General features: G+C 45.4%; 1 protein-coding gene across 1 annotated transcript in view; it reads left to right on the top strand.

Moving 5' to 3' along the window:
- Positions 1-14,812, top strand: part of LOC309335195 (uncharacterized protein) — a gene marked incomplete at its 5' end in the record, with an annotated part of 74,281 nt that overhangs the window by 20,805 nt on the left and 38,664 nt on the right. Inside the window, 6 exons of the mRNA XM_081850069.1 lie at positions 252-373; positions 1,560-1,592; positions 3,379-3,893; positions 10,584-10,674; positions 13,505-14,109; positions 14,630-14,725. Of these exons, the coding sequence (XP_081706195.1) occupies positions 252-373; positions 1,560-1,592; positions 3,379-3,893; positions 10,584-10,674; positions 13,505-14,109; positions 14,630-14,725 (1,462 nt within the window). The remainder of the gene's footprint in view (positions 1-251; positions 374-1,559; positions 1,593-3,378; positions 3,894-10,583; positions 10,675-13,504; positions 14,110-14,629; positions 14,726-14,812) is intronic.

The following is a 14,812-nucleotide window of genomic DNA, read 5'->3' on the forward strand; positions in this document are numbered from 1 at the left end:
CTTGCCTTGGAAGCAGAGGTGGCCCAATATGTTTTGGTGCCTGAGGTGAACCAAAACACAGCACCCTCCCTTCTGCCAAGGAAAAAGGGGTGAGTGAAGATCTACATCAGGAACAGGAGTAGAAGGAAGATCAACATTGAGATCTGCTGCCCCTGTGGATTCTGCCACCTGAGGCAGTCGCCTCACTTTGCCTCATGGGTGGGCCAGCCCTGATTGGAAGGAAGGTGGATGATGTTGTTCTTCTCTGTCAGGTCTCAAGCAAAGGAGAAGTTGGAGAACCTTCCTACGCCTTTCCCCTCTGCACTGAAGTGGAGGATCTGGGATTTCTGTGATATAAATCCCTTTCTGGAAGGTGTCATGAAGCAGTTCAGAGGTACTAAGAATGGCTTCAATGGTTTTATAGTGGGCATTAAAAAAAAAAACGTTCGTGGAAAGCTCCAGGTCACTTGTAATATTAGCTGGGCCAGGAAGATGGAAGATGGGACGGCCAGCTGAAAAAGCAGCAATTTTATTTCATCATGAAAAGGGGAGTGATCAACCTGCAAACTACAAACTACCCAGCATTGCTGAACAGTGCAAGCCTTGCACTGTCAGAAAACATTGTTCCATCTGCTTCAGTATTGCCTACACTGACTTGCAGTTCATTCCCCTGGTTCAGGAAGGCTGAGCTTGCTTGGAGTGGCTGTTTCAGCAATGAAGCTGCTCAAACCAAGAACTTCTATTCACCCCTTCCTGTCTCTCAAACAGGCCTTGATTCATGCAGGTGCTTTAATACACCTCACAGCCTCTCATGCTGCTAGCCAAGAGCTGGAGGGCCCCAAAGCTCATGCCTGGGCTACAGTCTATTCAATTACTGGGCACCCAAGAGGGGGGCAGGAGGTATCTAAGATCCAGTCAGTAACTCTGACAAGTGAGATCTCTGATCCTGGGGCAGGGGTGTCTGGATCTGACAGCTCCTCAAGGCTGCTGGTGATGGAAAGATCTGTTGGATAGGAGGCAGTTTTTCTCTAAGGAGACACCATGTCCTCTCTCTCCCTCTCTCTCTCTCTTTTGTTTTCTTTTCTCTCTCTTTTTGTTTCCTTCTCCTCCTGTGACGAGGCTACATTTTAATATTTTAATGTTCCATTATTTTAATGTTGTATTTTATTTTTGTTTTTAAGTTGTAATCATTCTTCTTGTTTTTATTATTGTTTGTAAGCCGCTCTGAGCCCGGCCTTGGCTGGGGAGGGCGGGGTATAAATAAAATATTATTATTATTATTATTATTATTATTATTATTATTATTATTATTATTCTGGACATTGACACTAATACATCCCCCCCTACTTATCCAAGCTGTAGTGGTGTGAAAGCCAACATGGTGGCTTCCAGATGTTTTTGACAACAACTCCCATCAGCCTCAGCCAGCATGGCCAGTTCTTGAGGATTATGGGACTTGTAGTCCACAACATCTGGAGGACACCTCTGGTTGCCTGACCTCTAATATAATGTTATGAGTTTGTATTGTTGTTACCAGATAAGGACACCAGATAAAGTCTCTGCTCCCTTTTCTTGTCTAGACTCTCTGGGATCAGGACTTCAGCTGAGAAAAGGTATGTCATTTCAGGGTCTGCTGGAAGCACAATTCCTGGGAGAGATGGGCTTTTTTTCTCCAAGTGACCAGGCCATTGGGCCTACTCTGTCCATGTCAGTTCTCCCTGGCTAGCACTTTCTATGTCTGCCATACATGTTTCTGCCACTTCCAATGAGCTATAACTTTTACCTGAGATTTCACATTCACTCTCTTCTGTGGGCAGTGATAATTTCCAAGTTGCTCAAGGAGGCAATACAGACAGGTTGAACATGGGTGTTGGCACACGGCTTAAACACAAGCAGGCAAGTCCACTGCCCCACATCCAATCTCCAGCAAGAGGCTGTCGACAGCATGAAATGCTGTAAGCATACAGAACCCAAACTCAGAGCATTGTATGTCTGCCTCTGCCTCAAACTTCAGTTTTTCTTCATGGAGAGATACCTAGATGATATCCTTAGCCAAGTGTGTGGGGTGGAGGGACTTGTGCCCCCATTTCTGGACCTTCCTGATAATTTTATCCATTTAGCCAGGAATCTCTCCGACCAAAATGATACTGTGCCAATTAGGCCTGTGAAGGGAGAGCCAACCAGCCCGTAATCCAGGCATCAAAAAACCAAATAGAAGGACAAGTTTTCAACTAGTACCTAAAACTATACTACATGGACAGACCCACCAAGTGCCCCTATTTTCCAGGGCCATCTATGATTTTGAGAAGCCATCCCGATTTCTGATTTGATCCCGGAATGTCCCGCTTTTCCTTAGGACCTCCCTATTTTCATTGGAGAAATGTTGGAGGGTATGGAGTTATCCAAACCCTGAGCCGTCTGAAGGCAATCCTGTATAGGGAAGATTTTTTAAAATGTTTAATGTTTTGTTATGTTTTTATGTATGTTGGAAGCTTCCCAGCATAGCTGGGGCAAGCCAATAAGATGTGTGGGGTATAAATAGTAAAATTATCATTAAAGAATGGGATGTCCCTATTTTCATCGGAGAAATGTTGGAATGCACTGGGCTACTATTACTGAGAAAACAATCGTTCAGTATTTAATAATGTTAAAGTCACAGACATGTCACTTAATAAAAAAAAACAACCATAGTCCAGCCATTTATTGGCCTGGTCTTTGTTGAAATCTTGGCTAAATATTTTAGCTATGGATCACTGGGTAGCCTTTAGACAAGCCACTCTGAAATATGGAGATAATAAGAATCCTGAATTGCCTTATAGAGTTGCTGTAAACATTATAATTATATAATGCATGTGTGATGCTTTAAACACTTGAAAGAGTGGCACACATGTGAATACCTGAAGGAGCGTCTCCACCCCCATCGTTCTGCCCGGACACTGAGGTCCAGCGCCGAGAGCCTTCTGGTGGTTCCCTCGCTGTGAGAAGCCAAGTTACAGGGAACCAGGCAGAGGGCCTTCTCGGTAGTGGCACCCGCCCTGTGGAACGCCCTCCCACCAGATGTCAAAGAGAACAACAACTACCAGACTTTTAGAAGACATCTGAAGGCAGCCTTGTTTAGGGAAGCTTTTAATGTTTAATAGGTTGTTGTATTTTAGTGTTTTGTTGGAAGCCGCCCAGAGTAGCTGGGGAAACCCAACCAGATGGTGGTTGTTATTATGATTATGATGATTATGATTATGATTATGATTATCTTTATTATAAACCAAAGGAAGCATCCCAGTCCTGGTTGAGGTCCTGTTGATTTCAGAGGGCGTTGTTTTTCCGTGTTACGTGTCTAGACAAAAGTCAAGTCTCTCAGCTGACCTTGTTCGTCTTCTCTTTCCTCATCTGCCCCCACAGAAAATGTAACTTTGGATCCTGACACAGCAAATCCCTGGCTTCTCTTGTCTGAGGATCGTAAGAGTGTGAGGCGAGGAGGAGAACGTCAAGTTCTGCCCGACAGACCAGAGAGATTTAACAACTATTATTACGTGCTGGGTCGTGAGGGGTTCACAGCAGGCAGGCATTTCTGGGAAGTCACCGTGGGGAGCGATGAGGGGTGGGCTGTGGGGGTTGCCAAAAGTTCTGTCCAGAGGAAGCAGGTGATCACTGCTGGTCCCGAAGAAGGGGTCTGGGATCTGGGGAAGTGGGGAGGTGCATACAGGGCTGCCTGTCTCGGTTCACGGACTGTTTTGCCCCTGAGTTGCGAGCCCAGGAGGATCCGAGTGACCCTGAACTGTGAAGGGAGGCGGATGGCCTTTTACGATGCCGATAGAGCAGCCCGCCTCTGCACGTTCTCAGCAGCCTCCTTCTCAGGAGAGACCCTCCAGCCCTTGTTTTCTGTGTTCAGTAAGGGCCATCTAAGCCTGGCTGCCTAAGGGTGGAGGCAGACAAGACGGGGGAACCCCCTGCTGTTGCCACACGCGTGCTGCTTCCTTCTCAGGAATGAGCTCAGAGGTTACTTTCTCCCTGAGGATAAGCCATATTTGTAGAACAAATGGCTGGCTGGCTCTTTCACCGCTTGTCCTGCTCAGGCCAGGTGTCTAGGAAGCACTGTCAGAAAGCCTGTAGACCCTGTCCCATGCTTCAGTCAGTGTTTCCTCGGGAGTCTGTGGCCTGGGTTGGTTATGAAACTCAGATGCAAGAAAGAAATTCCTGTGTCCGCCTCGGTCTTTCACTAACCTCCCCAAGATGGTCACGTTCCCCTTGTAGGTGATGCTGGAAGCCAGGATGGTGCTGATCTAAGGAACTCTAGGGGATGGTGGTACATATCTATGTATACAATTATTTCCATTGAAATAATCTGCAGCTAACAGTTGGGCAGATCCATCTATAGATTTTTAGAGAGCACCTATGCTTGTACTTTTGTGTGTCTGGACATATTTGGGGTTTTTCGTGTGTTAACCCCAGTGTGGTGTAGTGGTTAAGAGCGATAGACTCGTCAAAAATCACAAAGAAAGGAATATATGATAACAACAAGAAGATGAGGAAAATAACAAAGAGACTATCTGGACAGAACTGGATAGAACTGTTCAATTCAAGCAGCTGCAGCAAGAGTGAAGTTTGGATCACTTTCGGAGCTTGAAGTATGAGTACCCCCAACAAATTTTTTTAAAAATTGGCTGTATAATTTGGAACTAATGTGATTTGGAATTAATGTGATTTGATTGGCCTGTTAATAAAAATTATATTTTTTTAAAAAAGAGTGATAGACTCGTAATCTGGGGAACCGGGTTCGCGTCTCTGCTCCTCCACATGCAGCTGCTGGGTGACCTTGGGCCAGTCACACTTCTCTGAAGTCTCTCGGCCCCACTCACCTCACAGGGTGTTTGTTGTGGGGGAGGAAGGGAAAGGAGAATGTTAGCCGCTTTGAGACTCCTGAAGGGGAGTGATAAAGCGGGATATCAAATCCAAACTCTTCTTCTTCTTTTATCAAAGATTTTGCTTCCTGTTGCTCTTTTGTCATTGGCACCTCAAAAATCGTAACAGCCTCTCGCCACCAAGGAAACACAACGAGCGAATAGTAAGAGAACCTGCACAAGGAACACTGACACAAAACCCCACAAATTAACTAAGTAGAAGAATAGAAACATAACCACCCCACTCACCATTCCCCTGTTATAAGAATAATAATGGGCCAGTATCCGTTGTTTGCTACACTGATGCTTACTCACCATTTTACTGTACCCTCAATTGTATGTGTCCTTACATGCTACACTGATATGATTTGGTTCACAATGTACTCTATCAAATGTACGTAGACTATGTTCCCCTTCTGCTCTTCCATTACATTCTCTTTCGTTGCATCGTTGACTCTAAAAGCTCAACTTACTGCTATCTTACTGCTGTAACAATATACTTAATTTATTTGCATACATATTGCCGAATTTGTCACATATCCGCACTATGTAAAAATGGCCGCCTAATCGTGCCAAAGGCATGGGTTCCCTTTCACCAATGCACACATTGGAGAGCAAATAAATTACCGTATTTTTTGCTCCATAAGACGCACAGACATTTCCCCTTACTTTTAAGGAGGAAAAAAGTGTGTCTTATGGAGTGAAAAATACAGTAGCTGACAGCCTCCTTAGACAGCGCCTCATCTGACATCTTCTGTTTTTTCTAACTTCTCATTGTTCTGTATTGAAAATCAAAGGTATAAATGTAAGAGTTTTCTTTTGCTCTGAATTCTCCTCCATCGCCTGTTACGTGAGTGGGAACGCTGTCACCAACAGCCATTCTTTTAATAAAAGATTAGGTTTACAGCCGCTTTGCTTTAATTATTCTGGTCTGGTCTCTGTTTGTGCTTGGGTTAACCCAAGTAACACAGTCCAGGTCCGGTCCCAAATCGAAGGCTTCCATGAGGAGTCAGTCCAACAGGGCCAAGGCAGGAAACCAGGCTAGGTCAGGCACAGGGTAACAGGCAGGTTCCAGCAAGCAGCAATGTTGCTCCCACATCCCAGGGCAGGGTCCGGCAGCCTTTTATCTTTGACATGGTAGCAGCCAGTCCTGATCCCCCGGTGACTCACCTCCCTGTCTCACCCAAAGGCGAGCACTCCTCCTGCGAGTACTCAGGTCTCTCCTTCTCTCAGACCTGAGTCTCTGCAGCTTGGGAGATGTTGGTGGGTTACTAGACCCAGAGGCTGTTGGAGATAAGCAGTGTCCAGTGCACAGCGGAATGATGAAAAGTACGTGCCAACATGCTCTATATTACTTTATTTACACTTCAAAGCTGGTAAGTTACAGAAAAACATTTTCCCTCTGCCGGAGCAGAGAAAGGCATCCTCTCTCCTCTAAAGCACGGAGAGAATCACACACTGAACTGCAAAGAACAGTGAAAAACAGGAAACCAGTGTACGTCACATCCAGTCTCCCTTTCCCGTGGGAAAACCCAACAGTACAGACTGTGAAATGTAAACACCTGTCTCGTGACAAGCACTTTCGCTGCACAGTGAAGAGAGCAGAAACCAACATCCTCCCCCTTTCTGTGAACACCACTGGGCAGCGTGTTCGTACAATATCAGTACAAACCCAACTTCTGCACATAGGTACAGTGTTGATCCCTCGATACAATCTTGGACAATACATCAGCAGGAATTTCATTACCTGGCATATAGGACACCGTTACGAGTCCCTTCTGAATACGTTCCCTAGCATGTTGCAACTTCAATTGCAAGTGCTTCGTGCTTTGCTTACAACCTTCAGAATTCAGCAAAGCCAAACATGCTTTGTTGTCCTGGTAAACCTGGAATGGACATTTGACAGGAATTTTCATGTCTTTGCACAATTGTAACAACCATTCACAATCCTTAAGTGAATAAGACAGTGCATTCAGTTCAGCTTCACAAGTACTTAAGCTAACTGTTGTTTGCTTCTTGCATGACCAATCAAATAGACCCTGATTGTACATATAGCAAACTCCAGACGTACTTTTCCTGTCTGTAGTGTCACTTCCAAAACTTGCATCTGCAAATATCTCAAGACCACCAGACTTCTGATTGTTAAATCTCAGTCTGTAATGCATAGTGCCTTTCAAATACCGCGCTATGCGTTTCAGAGCTTTCCAATCCTTAACAGTAGGATTGTTGACTTGTCTGCTTAGCAAATTACAGCTAACAGCAATGTCTGGTCTTGAACATCTGGCAATGAAGTTTAACTTGCCTAGCACACTTCTGTACAGTGTAGTGTCAGAAAATGCTTCTTCAGTGTCATCTACCTGATAACCTGTTGTCATCGGTGTGTCTACAGGGTTAGCATCCATCAGGTTTAGTTTGCTTAACACATCAGCAATTTTCCGTGACTGGTGTACTAGAATGTTACCATCTTGATCTCTCTCTATTTCCAGAGATAGGTAGTTGTTTACCTCACCAAGATCTTTCATGTCAAAGTGCTCTTTCAGTAGAGCTAGGGCGTTATGGTACATTGTGACATCCTTCCAAAAGAATAAAAGATCATCAACATAAAACAAACAATACAGTTTCTTTTGCCTCTCCTCTTTGACAAATACACATGGATCAGCTTTCCCTTGCTTAAAACCTAGAGAAAACAATACTTCAGTGAGTTTTGTGTGCCAACACCGTGCACTTTGCTTGAGACCATAAAGGGACTTTTTCAGAGCACAGACAAATCCCTGTTTTACCTGTACGCCATCAGGTGGAAGCATATAAAGTGATTCATCTAGAGATCCGTACAAAAAAGCTGTATTCACATCATGGTGACTAATGTGTAGATTTTCCTCTGCAGCTAGCTTGAGCATAAGCCTAATGCTCTCATACCTCACTGTGGGTGAGTAGGTCTCGTGATAGTCTTCACTTGGTACCTGTGCAAAACCTCTGGCTACCAATCTGGCTTTGTGTCTGACTATCTTTCCATTTTGATCAGTCTTTGCTTTGAAGACCCATTTGCTTCCAAGCAATTTCATTCCTGGAACTACTGGAACAAGTTCCCATGTTTTGTTCCTTTCCAAGGAATCAAGCTCAGCCTTCATGGCATTTAACCATGGCTCAGCTTCCTTTGAATCCAAATCCTGGATTTCTTGGAAACTTGAAGGTTCAAAAACCTTCTTGGAGCTTTTAACAGCTGTTACTGCTATCTTAGCAAACTCATCAGCAAATCTCTTTGGAGGTCTGCCTTTTGTCGCTCTCTGTGACCTGCGAATTAGCCTTAAGTCTTCAACACTCTCCTCTTCCTTCTTAGGAGAAAAGTGACCTATTGTGAACAATGGTTCCTCCAACTCTTGATCAGAGCTTTCAGAGGGTCGCATAGAGGCTTTCGCACTCTTGAAATCCTCTGAATCACCTGATTCAGTTTCAGACTCAGAATCAGAACCTTCATCAGTGGGTGTGGGTTGTTGCGGTTGCTTTTGACTATCCTCAGTCTCATCACTGTCATCAGGATAACATTGGAAAATTCCCACATTCTCCCCCCACTTGGCATTGTACTCAACACTTCTTGTGAGCTTAATTTCCTTAGAGTCAGTCATCATTATTCTGTAAGACCCTTTCTGATAACCAAGAAAGATACCATGCAATCCACGCTTGTCTAACTTGGAGTTTTGTGGTGAGTGAACCCACATGTCAGAACCAAAAATTTTCATGTGCTTGATGTATGGCTTCTTGCCAAACATCTTCTCATAGGGGGTACAACCAATCGCTGAAGACAACCTGCGATTATAACTGTAAGTGAAACATGAGAGAGCTTCGGCCCAATAACTCTCTGGAAGATTGGCATCATGCAGCAAGGTTTTTAACCCTTGAAGCAATGTTTGATTTGCCCGTTCCGCAAGTCCATTCTGCCATGGCAAGCGAGGACTAGACAAATCATGTTGAATTCCTTTCTCAGCCAGAAAAGCTTCAAACTGCTGAGAAGTGAATTCTCCCCCCCGGTCAGTAAAAAGAATCTTTATCTTCTTACCATGCACATTTCCCAACCAAGCACAGAATTCCTTGAACCTAGGAAAAGCCTCTGATTTCTGCTTGAGATTGTACACATAAATATATCTGGAAAATGCATCAATGAGAACCATGAAGTACCTGTTCCCACCCAAAGAGGGCGCTAGTGGTCCAACCAAATCAGCATGAACAACCTGGTATGGTTCTGTTGCTTGCTTACTAGACACCTTACCTTTCGCAGCCATTTTCACCTTGTTTGCTGCGCATGCTCTGCACTTCATGTGGAACCTGCAGGGTTTAATAGTCATACCTTCAACCAAGGCAGGCATCTTAGATACTGCCTCAAAATGCAAATGACCAAATTTTCTGTGAAAATCGTGAATACATTCTGCATGCAAACTTTTGTTAGAACCTGCAATGCAACAAGTGTCATCCTGCACAACATCATCATAATACAAAACATACAAACGATCAACATATTCAGCATACAATACATAGTCATTTTTCTTTGTGATGATGCACCTTTTGTTCTTAAAGGAAACGTCAATTTTCCGCTCATTCAGCTGTCCAACGCTGAGCAGATTATGTTTGGCATCCGGCACATAAAGCACATCCTGTATCGATAAGTCCAAACTGTGAAGAACAACAGTTCCATAGCCTTTACTGGGGATCGTGTGGTCATCAGCCTGGTGAATCGCACCTTCCTGCGGTGTAAAAGACACGAACAGTCGCTTATCGTTGCACATGTGGTGGGTCGCTGCTGAATCAACCACGAAGAAAGATCTAGACGTCTTCTGGACCTCTGCAACCTCTGCAACCTTTGGAGCGTAGCGTGAGACCATTGCCTTGTGCTGCGTTGTCCTGGACACCGGACCTTTGCTTTTGCTCTGGCCTTTTCCACGCGATGAGCTTTCGCTGCGCTGCTCTGTCTTGGCCCTGGGATATCTGCATTCCCTCTTCATATGGCCTAGACGTCCACATGAGTAGCATTTCACTGCCTTCAAAGCTTTGGCGCCATCTGGTGGTTCCACTGCACTATGGGATGACGTCTGTGAAGTCTCCCCATTGCCCATGCAGCTAACACCCCGCCGATCTGCTTTATTCTGAATCATGGCAGTATCACAGGCTACTGTGAGTTGAGCATTTGGCTGATCAGTGGTATCAAATTCCCCACTTGCCTCATCCAGCCTTCTGCAGCTAGCCATCATAACTCTGGCATTTGCCTCCTGCATCTCTGCTGCTTTAAATCAGGCTGCTTTATTCCAAAAGCAAATTCAAAACAGCGTCTGCCTGTGAACCTGTGCCTTTCTGCTTAACTGCTTTGCTTATCTGCAGCTGCTTCAAACCGCATTCCAAAGGCAAGTTCAAAAGTGAAAGTTCTCTCTGCTGCCTTAAATTCATGCTGCGACACTGCTGCAGCTGCTTTACTTTCGATTTCCCCCAGCATAGGAAAAATCTACCCTCTTAGCCTTTTGCCTGTGCCACGGCAAAACCGGCTATAAAAGTTCAAAGTCCAGCCATAAAGCCATTAATTAGAAGCTGGCAGGCTGCCCGGAGCTGTAGCACGTACCTCAGCAAATCATCTTGACGCGCAGAGATATCGTCCGATCCGTTCCTCTGCATTCCGATCCCTTGCCGGCACTCCAATTCTTTGCTCCTTTGTTCCTTTGCCAGGAGCCCGACTTCTCAAAACACTGCGTTTTTCTGGGCCCGGAACCAAATGTTGGAGATAAGCAGTGTCCAGTGCACAGCGGAATGATGAAAAGTACGTGCCAACATGCTCTATATTACTTTATTTACACTTCAAAGCTGGTAAGTTACAGAAAAACATTTTCCCTCTGCCGGAGCAGAGAAAGGCATCCTCTCTCCTCTAAAGCACGGAGAGAATCACACACTGAACTGCAAAGAACAGTGAAAAACAGGAAACCAGTGTACGTCACATCCAGTCTCCCTTTCCCGTGGGAAAACCCAACAGTACAGACTGTGAAATGTAAACACCTGTCTCGTGACAAGCACTTTCGCTGCACAGTGAAGAGAGCAGAAACCAACAGAGGCCACCTCAGCCTCTCCTGACCCAACTGGTAGTGAGGCAGCTGCACGTGATTGCCCAGCTAGAGGCAAGGAGGTAAAACCTGTCTCACAATAAATGAAAACAGAATTGTAGAAAACACAACCTGAAAAATGAGACAACGCACGTGTTCCTGTACACTAAGAAATCTTTAATAAGAATATAAAAAACCAAGAGTGTAACAGCCTCATACGCCACGTAATCCTGCCTCCAGGAACTGCAGTGACTTAGCCAAGGTATGCTATCCTATGTAATCCTCACAGCAATCCTGTGAGGTAGGAGAGGCTCAGCGGAGAGGTGTTGACTTACCCAGGGCCTCCCCAATCCCTTGCTATCAGGAATGCCGATGAGGCAGCATTGGCTGGCATGGAGAGAGGCCTTCACTTGAATGCGCCACACATCCCTCAGACCTTCCCACTCAACAGGAAGTGTGAGGAGAGGGGCTTCGAGTCCCTAAATGGAATTTGTGTTACCTCAACTTTAGGCCAACCACCTTTCCCAAACTAGCTGTTCTCTATGAAGAGGTAGAGAAAAGCAATACTTTCCTTCTTTTATTTTGCTGCGCGGGGGGGGGGGGATGTTAGGATTCCTGCCCTGTGATTGCAGTCATGGGATTTTTGTCTGTCACATGACGGTGTATGTTTTGACTCCACAGAGTGGGAAGTGATGGAGACAGGATGTTTGTGTTACTGTGTTCCGTGAAGTGGGACTATTGTCCTTCATTCTTTTTCTCTTTGCTGCCCGATGCTAGAGAGAGAGGAAGCCATGTTGCAGTGCTCCTATATGTAAATAAAGTAGATTAGCCAAAATGCTGAGTTGCTGAGGTCTGTCACGCAAGCTGTGAAGACTCTGCGGATCCCTAAGTGTACCGATGTCTGTTGCCATCGGTCGCTGTGATGTCCAGGCAGAAGAAAGCTTTTGAAGCTCCCGAATGATCGACCAGGAGAGAGAGAACATGCCAGTCGGGCATGTGTCTCTGCCAGGGTCCTACTCGAGAGTAGGACGAGCTCCTGACAGGGAATACATCATCCATACCATAAAGATCCCTCATTGATAAGATGACTGCTGATGTTCCTTCCACCTCCATGATTCTATCACCACTGAATAAACAAATTATGAGCAGTGTTTTAATGCAAGCGGAAAGCATTTGGTGTCATAAGAACATAAGAGGAGCTCATCAAGATGTGTGGGATGTAATCCACTGAGAGCAGTCAAGTACAACATTCCTTGTTTTGCTAGAGTGGACATGCAAGGGAATGTTTGGTCCAGCCAGTCCAAACTTCCTGTTCTTCCTGGCCTGGAGCCTCCTTCCTTGCATGTGACTAGTGGGTGGGCGTGACCTTTTTTAAAGAAGGGATTCAAGAGGTCTTACCAGGAAAATATTACAACACATTTCAATTTGGGCAAACCAGATTGAATTGTGTATTGTCTTAAGAAACTCACACAAGTTTGCAACTAGTTTTCTGCTGTGTAAAGGGGAATGCACTCTGCTAAATAAATAAACTTGCTAACACAAGTTTGGAAGGACATTAATAAATAATATATCCTCTCCTGCCACCCTGAACAGTCCCACAAGATGCTTATGGCAGGGCTGGGTCGAAGGTAGGTTGGAATCTACTGACAGATCTTCAGTGACTGCAGAATATCACCAGTGGTTTCTAGCTGTCAATTGTCTTAACACAGCAACAACTCAAGAGCTTGCCATCACTGCAAAAGCTGCTGGAGTAAGGAAACCAGGCGTGGATTAATGTGCGCATCTCTTGAGCTTGGCTCTGCTGCTGATTCAAATTCCTAGGCTGAGCGCATGCTCAGAGGTACCTTGTTCCTCAAGAGACCACCTTGGCTGTGAGTCCTGGAAGACCTGCTGTTCCCTGTCTTGCAGGCCTTTTCCCACCTGGCCCCGGGAGTCCTGGATGCTTTAGTTGACATTCCTGCACTGCAGGGGGGTGGACTAGATGACCCTCAGGATCCCTCCCAACTCTACAAGAAAGGGCAGGGATCTTGGATGTCTCTTAGCGCAGTCTTAGGTCGTTTAGCCTGAGCTTCCACAGCAACAGCCCGCCAGAAACCCCTATGGGCAGGATTGGCAGCAACAGCGGCAGGTATGTTCTAGATAATATTAGATGATACTTTATTTTATTTTATTGCTAATCATGCTGCTTTAAATGTGCATTTCATATTCGACTTCCTTTAGTAATGCTTTCTTTTGAAATGTTTAATTTTTGCGTTAACTTTGCTGCATTAAGTACGCTCTGTAATCGACCTTTGCAATGTTTTCTTTTGACATCTTTAAGAGGATATTTTAGTTGCCTGCTAATTATGCCGCTTTTAATGTATACTCTCTCCGTGTGTGTGTGTGTGTGTGTGTGTGTGCGCGCGCACGCGCAAGGACCATACAGGTGGGGGGAGCTTAAGAGTCTCAAATTCATTCACTGACTTTCAGTGCGGTTTGAGGATGTTGTGAAGTTCATAACAATACAAAAAATTCACTTATCTCCAGCTGTCATCGGAAAATGCCTGCCTAAATGAACAGCCAGCCACGAACGATTTCCCTGTTGTTGTTGTTGTTTAAAAAAAATCAATTTAAGAGACTCAGGAGAGATCTTGCGTCACCTCCTTCCTGCAAAGGAAACACGCCCTGTTGCTGGCAGACAGGAAAGAAAGCGAAACCAACTCTCTCTTCCAGGCGAAGCAGCAGCCATGGCTGCTTCTGGGGGTCCCGTGCAAGATCTCTTCGAGGAAGCCACTTGCTCCATCTGCCTGGAGTATTTCAAGGATCCAGTGATCATCCCGGAGTGCGGGCACAACTTCTGCCGAGCCTGCCTGACCCAGTATTGGGGGAAATCCGAAGGAGAGGCTTGCTGCCCTGAGTGCAGGAAAACTGTTCAGCCGAGGCACCTCATCCCCAATCGGTCGCTGGCAAATGTTGCAGAAAAAGCCAAGATGCTCCGTGGGGATTTCTGTGGAAGAAAGCGGGCAGAAGGAAAGGAAAGAGTCTGCGAGAAGCACCAGGAGCCCCTGAAGCTGTTCTGCAAGGAGGATGAAAGCCCCATCTGTCTGGTGTGTGAAAGATCCAAGGAGCACAAAAGCCACGAGGTGATTCCTCTGGAGGAGGCGTCCCAGGAGTACATGGTAGGAAACGGCAATGGGTCTTGATGCGGGAGGGCAGGGCAGGGCTGGGTGACACGAGAGAGCAAAAATTGTGGGAAATGTTTATAATTTATTATGATTCAATTTGTAAATGTCTCTGCTTTCCTCCAAGGAGGAAGACCCCCCCAAAAAAAACACAAACACACACAGGTTATAGTATATATTGTATTTTAGTGTTTTGTTGGAAGCCGCCCAGAGTGGCTGGGGTATAAATAATAAATTATTATTATATTATTATTCTCTGCTCTAATGTCGAACAGCTCTTCAAAACCTGGAGCTTGAGTTGGTCTGAAGCAGTCTCTCAAGGGGATGGAGGGAGTTATGTTAAACCCATATTGGATTTGGTTGTCTTATTCAATCCACTGGGATAAATAAGTGGGAATCTCCACAAAAGACCCTGGAATGGAGGACGGCCATATTGTTCAATTTCCCTCTTGCATGCATCCTAAAACTCAGCAGGAAAAGAAAATAGAACCAGACTGGAATTTTGTTTTGTCTTCAGAACCAGATCTGTAGGTGCTTAGGCCATCTGAGGAAGGAGAGGGAGAAGATCATGGCATTTAAAATGAACGCTGAAGAGGAAAGCCAAGACCTGCTCGTAAGTGTCACCTCCCTGGGAAGCAGAAAAGCATTGTTACAAGCACCCCACTCTCTGAGCGGTGAAAGCACTTCCCTCCGGTTCGGT

Source organism: Podarcis erhardii, assembly GCF_964252035.2.
Source record: "Podarcis erhardii genome assembly, chromosome: 2".
Taxonomy (NCBI): domain Eukaryota; kingdom Metazoa; phylum Chordata; class Lepidosauria; order Squamata; family Lacertidae; genus Podarcis; species Podarcis erhardii.